At 44.3% G+C, this 8,519-nt stretch overlaps 2 protein-coding genes across 7 annotated transcripts in view; both read right to left on the bottom strand.

Moving 5' to 3' along the window:
- Window positions 1-216: 216 nt before the first annotated feature.
- Window positions 217-3,977, bottom strand: hspb12 (heat shock protein, alpha-crystallin-related, b12). Its single transcript, XM_076976749.1, has 3 exons — window positions 3,320-3,977; window positions 1,418-1,560; window positions 217-1,321 (listed from the first exon to the last, which is right to left on the bottom strand). The coding sequence occupies exons 1-3, from the start codon at window positions 3,723-3,725 to the stop codon at window positions 1,175-1,177; spliced, it is 696 nt and encodes a 231-aa protein (XP_076832864.1). The 5' UTR covers window positions 3,726-3,977; the 3' UTR covers window positions 217-1,174.
- A 3,994-nt stretch (window positions 3,978-7,971) lies between these two features.
- fam131ab (family with sequence similarity 131 member Ab) overlaps window positions 7,972-8,519 on the bottom strand; it is a 12,293-nt gene continuing 11,745 nt past the window's right edge. For all 6 annotated transcript variants that reach the window (XM_076976695.1, XM_076976698.1, XM_076976699.1 and 3 more), the window contains one exon: window positions 7,972-8,519. This exon is cut by the window's right edge and continues 105 nt beyond it. In XM_076976695.1, the coding sequence (XP_076832810.1) occupies window positions 8,095-8,519 (425 nt within the window). In that variant the 3' untranslated portion in view covers window positions 7,972-8,094.

Raw genomic sequence — 8,519 nt, 5'->3', positions numbered from 1 at the left:
CCTTCTACCATAACTGGTTGCAATTAACTAGACTAAACATGCTGAATGTTTTAGAAAAGGTTTAGGTTTTGTGCAAAGACAAACTGTTGGGCCAGTCATCAGGTCAGTGTGAGGGAGTCATTTTTGACAGACGCAGAGATGAGAGATGGGGTAGATGGTAGTGGATATAACAAAGAAATGAAAATAACAGAAAACCGTAAGCATTTATTTAAGTACACATATTATTTATTTACTATATATGCACGTACACATTTTATTTTATGATGATGTAATCCTAAGAAAATGAAAGACAACTTGGACTCATCCATAAACCTCTACCAATTACAAAACTCCAATGTAGATTTCTGTGTCTGTCCAGCAGGAAATTTGCCATATCTTGAACCATTAAACCTGAGCTTGCATTTAACTCTAGAACTAGTTCTAGAATCAGCAAATCAGTTTGAATAAGATCTAAAAGTAAATTCAGATTTTAAGCAGAATGAGTGAGTGTGTGATTACCCTGCATGAAAGACTTCCTTCATTTGCAGAATGCGTTACAGAATGTGCAAGCACTTTTTACAGTTTGAAGCTGATGGCCTATAAATTTTCTGTAATGTATAATGTTTTATCATGAAAGTCACAAAGAAAGACATTTAATGTCCATTTAACATCATTTCCACCATGCATCATTTACATCACTGCACTCATTTTTGCAAAAAATAAAAATAGCTAAAATATTTATATGCAAACATTTTGAAAATGTGAGGGCCATAACTGCCTTTAAACGCAATGTTTAATTTGCGGTATTACCATTTGCTGTTTAATGTATGCCATTAACCTATAAAAACATTTTAAGATAACTACAAACATTACACAAAATGTTTAATCAGTTTATCTATTTACACTCTAATGCATTCATCTAATATATATTTTCTAAAGCATTCTTCTTAAGTATGGTTTACAGATCAGCGTTATTTTTGGATGAAGGTTCAGAGAGCCAGTAAGTGAGGAGTCTTACTGCTAAAATCTCATCCTGTTAAAGTACTTGGCATGTTGCAGTATTGTCTGCCTGGTGTTAACTAAGCAGTTATAGCAATTTTTAGCATGTATGTTCTATTACTAGTAGAGAGTAGAACTGCAGTATTATAGACAATTATTAATACTCAACAATGAGTATTAGAGTGCAGGTCAGGGGTCACAGAGGTGGTTTGCAGATGCGTCTCACGTTGACCATAAGCATGCCTTCTGATGTCAGGGTCCCGCTCACAGACAGAGGGTCCATGTCCTCTGGCAGCACAGATCTGTGGGAAAATTTGTCCCTGATGCACCCGTCACCTCCGACCTTTAGGCCAGGAACATGAATGATGAAGTTTTATAATCGATATAAGTATATGCACAAGCAGAAATATAAAAATATTGTATTTGAACGCGCACAAACCTTCTCTGCATGTATGACGATACTGTGATTATAGGCCATTACAACAATGTCGTCGGGTTCAAAGTGACCAACGTCTGCTGATAAGTAATAACTGTCGGCTGCTGTGTGGACCACACCCATACTAGCCGGACGACCAGAGTCCGCTGGAGATGGAGACACAGAGAGAGAAGGTCAACATGGAGAACCAGATCAATGAAAAGAAACAATAAAAAAGTCTAGTGAGCATCCAATTAATTTCCCCCCATTCTGTGATGGAAGCTGCAATCGTCAGTTCGGTTTCAAAGCCAAAGAGTCTATTGGGTCCTGTGAGTCAGACTCAGACAGAATCTCTGGACCTCATTGGGTTCCCCCCGGTTTCATTAGGAACTTTATCTCCTGACCAAGAGAGTCGTCCACTGATCACACTGAAGGCGTTTGTGACTGTAGCTAATATAAGGTTTAAGTGTCCCTCGGCTCCGTTGTCAAAATGCATGAGCAATAGTTCTCCTCTCTGTCTCCCTGTCTCTCACTTAGTCCCCCCCCCCCAGGATTTAAATGATAGCATCACTCTCCATGAGGTTCTGGTCAGTCTGGAGCCCAATCTGTGACAAATAGTGTCTCAGGAGGAATAAAGACTCTGAAGAAAAATGTCCACCCTCTGTCCCTCTCTCACGTCCCTGACATCTCCTCCATAATTTAGGACAGGATGAGTGCAGAGACGAAGGATACTGTATAAATGTTAAGCCCAATATTTTATTGGCTTTTTAATCTGTTTTTTTGGTGTTGGTGTTGTTGTTTTTGTGAGGTGGGCGGCCTCACCCAGTTTCCTATTATGTCACAGCCATTTGAAGAATGGATTTGAATTGTTTAGGACAAGGTCCTGTGTAAATAAACAGTACTAGCATTCTTGCTCCCTACCTCCCTCCCTACCTACCTCCCTCTCTCCCTACCTCCCTCCCTCCCTCTCTCCCTCCCTCCCTCCCTCCCTACCTCCCTCCCTCCCTACCTCCCTCCCTACCTCTCTCCCTCCCTCCCTCCCTACCTCTCTCCCTCCCTCCCTACCTCCCTCCCTACCTCCCTCCCTCCCTCCCTACCTCTCTCCCTCCCTCCCTACCTCCCTCCCTACCTCTCTCCCTCCCTCCCTCCCTACCTCTCTCCCTCCCTCCCTACCTCCCTCCCTACCTCCCTCTCTCCCTCCCTCCCTACCTCTCTCCCTCCCTCCCTCCCTACCTCTCTCCCTCCCTCCCTACCTCCCTCCCTCTCTCCCTCCCTCTCTCCCTCCCTCCCTACCTCCCTCTCTCCCTCCCTCCCTCTCTCCCTCCCTCCCTCCCTCCCTACCTCCCTCCCTCCCTACCTCCCTCCCTCCCTACCTCCCTACCTCTCTCCCTCCCTCCCTCCCTCCTTCCACTCTCCTTTCATCTCTTCTACGTGTTATATTTTTGATGTGCTGAGTATCTCCCTGCTTTCTTCACTTACTTCCCACATAGTGAATGTGGGTCAAATCCAGCGGGCTACGGTTCTGTTCCTTATTAAAGAGTCCGTTCAGAGTGCTAGGGCCACGTTTGGAAGACAGTAGTGGTGGGTAGTGTGTTTGTGGGAGGGAGATGAAGTGGTAGTGACTGCTCGGTTCTAATTGTGCTGTTGCTAGTGGAATTATACACACCGGCACATAGTCAGACTCTGTTGCATTAAGAGCAGTTGCATTACCTTTGGCCAGAGGGGCGGGCCCTAGGCTTGGACTGGTTTCAAACACTATAAGGAAACTGCGGTGATGAAATATTGCAATAGCTTAATAGCTTTTTTATATTTATATATTTCAAAATATTTTAATTTGAAATGTTTCGGTGTTGTTCGTTCTCCACACAATCCCTTACCTCCTGTTCTCGCCCGCTGCATGATAGAAGCAGCAACATCTACACTCACCGTGTAAGCTGTCTCCATGGCTCCAGTCACCTTGGAAACTCCCAGAGCAGGACTTCCTGTCTCCCTGGTAACCTCCGAAACCTTCTCTCTCACCTCTGTGGCTTCCGTACAAATCCAAGTCCTCTTTGTAACCACGAAAAGAGTCATTGTGGTCAGCTGGGGTGGAATCCTGACCACCCTTGTGTAGCTGGTAGGAGCTACTGTGGTGGTTACCCAGGGGTGGTAAGGGCAGGGATGAAACGCAAAGCTCTTCTCCGAACAGGCTGTGAGATCCTTTGTCTAGAAAAGGCTGGAGGAGAAAGTCTTTTGGAGCAGAGCCCTGCATCTGAATCGAACTTGCACGGGTACAGCTGTAGCACGATGAAGAGCAGAATGAGGATGAGGAGGAGTTTGCCGGTGAAGTCATGTCGGGTGCTACAAAATGTCGTTAGAGGCCGTTGCAACTTCCAGCTACAGCACGGTGGTGAGTGTACGCATTGTTTCAGACGAGCATAACAAAAGACCTTAGTCTGTCCTGGAACCTAGAGCAGAGAGAACTCCAATGCACTGGAGATCGGTGCTGTTCTGTGGGTCCGAGTTCATGTGTGGTCCAGTGCATTGTGGGTCACCATGTAGCTCTTCTCTCTCCATGCATGGTCTTGCTCCTGGCATTTGGCCTCTCGGAGTAACGGAAAAGCTGATAACACATGGAAAACCTCTTCAGAGGACACTTCAGAGCCACTGTGAGATAGCCCAACTGCCAACCCCCCACTCCACCCACCCCACCCACTCTGACTCCCTGACCGCATGTTTCTAAAATTAAATCTACTCCACTAACCTGCGTACTCCACCTTACACCATCAACTGCGGTATTTACCCACAAATGCATACCCACATTTTCAAACGTATTTTGGTGATGTACAGTTACAGATATAACCGCATAGTTTGCATGGGCAGTAAGTCTGCCTCTCTCTTAAACTCTGTCTCTGCTCAGTAGCTGGTCAGGAGGGCTCCATGTTGTTTATTGATTGCTCCCCCCCTTCACATTTTTCTTACTATTACCAATAATAGTGATTGCATAATATGCACTGATGGTTTCCTTTACGATTAAGAATTAAACAACATGCATGTTAATTTAGTAATAAAATGAATGAAATGTTCTCAATATTTGTATGTTCGCGTGTCTGAAATGTTTGAACTGCAAGGTTGGACTGAGTCTTGACACCTGAATTGGGACGCAGCCCTCCTCATTTAGATCCGTTATACACAGAGTTTAGCTTGCTGGAATCTATCACGGGTTGCTGGATCACTTGCTAGAATCTATCAGTGCTACAGAAGGAAACAAAATTCTGCAGTCAGTCAATCCAGAGAGGAGACAGAGAATTGATGGTTCAAACTGAAGTAATGCAGATGTTCTGAGTAAAGAGCCCAGAAGTGGCACATTTAATGAAGGATTTAGACAGGACGTCTTGCAAATAACACTGATCATTTTATTCATAATTTCAAAACAGTTTGGATGCAGAAAAGGTTAATATTTCAAAACAACTGGCATTCAAATACTCAAGAGGAGAAATCAAGCAAACATGAGAGTTTACAAATGTCAGTGGTTGTGTGTGTGTGTGTGTGTGTGTGTGTGTGTGTGTGTGTGTGTGTGTGTGTGTGTGTGTGTGTGTGTGAGAGAGAGACAGAGCGCAAGTTGTGCATGTCTGTCTGTCTTTGCATTGTCAAGGGACCAGGCCTAATTAACCTGTGTATGAGTGTGTGTGTTAAATGTGTATCATTTCATAGCTGAAACCTTAGAGGATCATGGAAAATCTTAATTAAGAGTGTCAGAACGTGTGAGACTAATGTGTGTTTAACACACACCATCTTCCATCTCCCAGCCCTTATTATCTCTCTCCCCTTCTCCTCTCTCTCTCTCATTTCCCTGTGACAGTACGGACATCTTGGTAAGAAGAGGACAACTGCTGGTCTGTTCACAGAAACATGACCCCCCCACACACACACACACACACACACACACACATACACAACCAATGACTGCAGAATGAGGTCACTGGGAGAGGTTTGGCTCGTGTGACGTATCTCATGCATGATTGCATCAGCTGTTTGTCAGTCAGCACAATAGGTGGTGCAACCCACCAATCACAGAGCAGGATGGCAAACAACATCCTGTCCTAAAAAACCTAAATAGCTTTTTAGAGCATTTAACCTCAAAAACCAATTTAGCTGAGGGGGTAGACAAGTGGGAGTGAGAGAGGGAGAGGTGAAAAGACACAGACATGCTGGAGTTCGTGGGGCGATATCATAATTGCTGGTTAATTGCCTGTCAGCAAAGGTAACATTCAACTTCTTACATAATCCTCCCCTGTGGTGTGAGAGAGAGAGAACGAAGGGGAAAAGAAAGAGTCCTGATTGCTTGTTGGAAGCACAAAGACAATGAAGAACATGTAGAAGAGATGAAAGGAGGGAGGGAGGGAGGGAGAGAGAGAAGGAGAAAGACAAAGAGAAGCAGACAGTGCCCTGGTGGAACATCACGTCATCTGAATGCGAAAATGTCATGTTGAGGTCTCTGTGCCCCACACATATGAAATATCCTGCTTTTACTATGAGTCAAGGAACAGCTCTCCCAGACCTTGCTTCAAATAGAGACCCTCAGAGAAGAAAATAATCTTTAACCTCCATTTCTGAGTCCGTTTGTGGTCTCAGTAAACTATCAGCAATACCCAAAAAGTGCTTCATGTTGCTATGGAAACAATTAATGCACTGTAAGAGCAGAGAGGAAGTAACATATTGGAGGTGAGGCGCTTTGCGTAAAGGCACAGTGCTTTAGATTCCCCTGAGGTGCCAAAAAGCCCTGTGTGATGCCCAGAACACACACACACACACACACACACAGACACACAATTGCACCTCTGCCCAAATACTAAAATACAGACTGTGAAAACAAACATTAAATGGCTTGATCCTCAAACCATTTAAATTCTGTAAAACCTAAATTCTGTAAAATTCTATAGACCTCACTTGTACAGATGTGTACCCATGAATTTGTACAAAGGTATATCTATACATTTTTTTTTTTCTAAACTGTGATATTTTTCTGATGGAAAACATCAGAATTGCATGTTACACCACACAGACAAAAGTAGGTTGTCTACCCAGTATGCCAGCGTACTGCGTGAAGCTGAGGTGGAAGGTAACTTCTCTAATGGTCCTGAACTAACACACACACAACAGGTAGGAGGAGCTTATTAGATGGGGAGCCAACCCTAACCCTGAGCTCACAGACTACGGGACTTTGTAATATTGTCTGTCTGAGGGAATCATAGATTACCATGGTAACAGCAGGGTGAACGACAGTAAACGAAATTAGCAATTGATAGGGGAAAGAGGGAGAGAGAGGGAGAGAGGGAGTGGCAGACAGAGAAACGGACAGGGAGAGAGAGACAGAGAGAGAGTGCTTGACATTTATGGAAGATGAAGTGACAAACATGAGAATTTGCTGAAGGCCATAAAGGAGACCATGATTTATCAACCACGTCCACAGTCCTCCTAGTAAAGTAAAAAAAAAAACACAAAGAAAAAAACACTCGTTTTGTTCACGTTTGTGTAGCTTTAACCATTGTACAGACAATATCACACAGTGATAGCTCTGAAACGGAGAGAAAGAAAGAGTGAGAGAGGCGGGAGAGAAAGAGAGAGAGCGAGCTGGTAACGTCTGGCGCGTCTTTCAAACGTGCCACACACTCATAGACCTGCATGCCTCAGACATGCACATCACTGCAAAACTCACAGATACAAAAATAGAACAGTCTGTCCCCCCCCCCCCCCCCCCCACCCCCCCAGACACACAGCCTGGTTAGCATGCTGTGCCTAAGCCCACCACACACACAAGCCTTGGTCACACAACACTTTGGACTTTTTACACCAACTATCCACCTCCAACCACAACTGCTAACATGGTTTCTTTTAAAACAGTTATGGGTTTAAAATAATTTATACTATTCAGAGAAACAAACAAAAGAAAGAATAATACTCCTATGAAATTATATAAATGCAGTAATAATAATTATTATTATTGTTATAATAATATGAATTAAAGTATAATAATGTACTAAAAAAATTGTTACAAAAAATCTAAACTGATTTTGTATTGTTATGCTTTGAAATACACGTTCCCATCACTGTACAAGCATTCAACATTCCAGCGTTTTCTTGGAGCAGACTGAGACAGGCTACAACAGTTTGGCAGATAGTTAAAGTTCACTTAGCAAGCAGCCATGCCCAAAAGATGCAACTGTGTCTTGCAAGGGAGAGGGGGGTTGGGTTTTACCACAACCCAGAATGCAGTGGGGCCAAGCATCTGGGAAAATGGGTGGGGCTAAACAAGAAAGCTGAATTCACAAACCGCGCTAAAGACCACAGGGTCCGAACTGCATGTTCAAAAACATCAGGTTTGCAACACATGCAGGAAAGGTTTCAGTCTGTTTGGTTTCAGTCTTTAATTCCTCTTTTATGCCTGGTGTCTGTATTTGTTTTGTATGTGGTTCAAATATAATCTTCATTTGTTTTGTCCGTTCAGGTTTGAAATCTCCTTCCACTGTTTGGTAGGAAAGATTGTTGAGACGCTGTGAGTAAAACAAATAATTTAAAAATAAGTCTAATCAGACGAGTGGCTGGGACGCCACAGTTTAATGAGAAGTGAGGAGTCCAACAGACACAAGCCGAGTCTTTCCCAACCAGGAAGGAAATCTCAGGTAACAGAGGAGGATCAAAAGAAAGCAAATAATGCACAGTTATGGCTCTCTCTCGTCTTCCTCTACCTCTTCGTCACCTTCATCTTCATCTTCCTCGTCCAGTGAAACTACACCAGAAGATGCAACATCTGACACCTTCCTCCGTGTAGAATACTCTGGTGGGCAGCAGACCCCACCCCCACAGTCTTTACAGGGCATGTCCTGTTCTTCAAAAGTCTCAGAGTATGTTGCCAGGCAGCAGGGAGAGTGGCCTGGCCTTTGCCCCGCCCTCTGGAGGCGGGCCAGGAGTAGCTCCTCCCCACCATGCAGTGCCCGCAGTATCTTGGCAGCAAGATCGGCTGCTGGGGTATCGCCACGGTGACTGAGGTTGCGGAGCAGTGGGTGTCTCTCATCTAAGCTGCACATGCTCGAGCAGAGTGTGTCTGATGGTGACCCCGGTGACCCCATGGGAGGTGAAAGGTCAA

Source organism: Brachyhypopomus gauderio, chromosome 16, assembly GCF_052324685.1.
Source record: "Brachyhypopomus gauderio isolate BG-103 chromosome 16, BGAUD_0.2, whole genome shotgun sequence".
In the NCBI taxonomy this organism is placed as follows: Eukaryota; Metazoa; Chordata; class Actinopteri; order Gymnotiformes; family Hypopomidae; genus Brachyhypopomus; species Brachyhypopomus gauderio.
This window is presented reverse-complemented; position numbering and strand designations above follow the sequence as displayed.

Bases quoted from the DNA above. Each gene is read 5' to 3' on its own strand.
- hspb12 (XM_076976749.1), bottom strand. From the start codon at position 3,725: ATGACTTCACCGGCAAACTCCTCCTCATCCTCATTCTGCTCTTCATCG. The intron at 1,561-3,319 runs GTGAGTGTAGAT...CTCCATCTCCAG, and splicing joins CCATGGAGACAGCTTACACG to CGGACTCTGGTCGTCCGGCT. The intron at 1,322-1,417 runs GTTTGTGCGCGT...CCTGGCCTAAAG, and splicing joins TCGTCATACATGCAGAGAAG to GTCGGAGGTGACGGGTGCAT.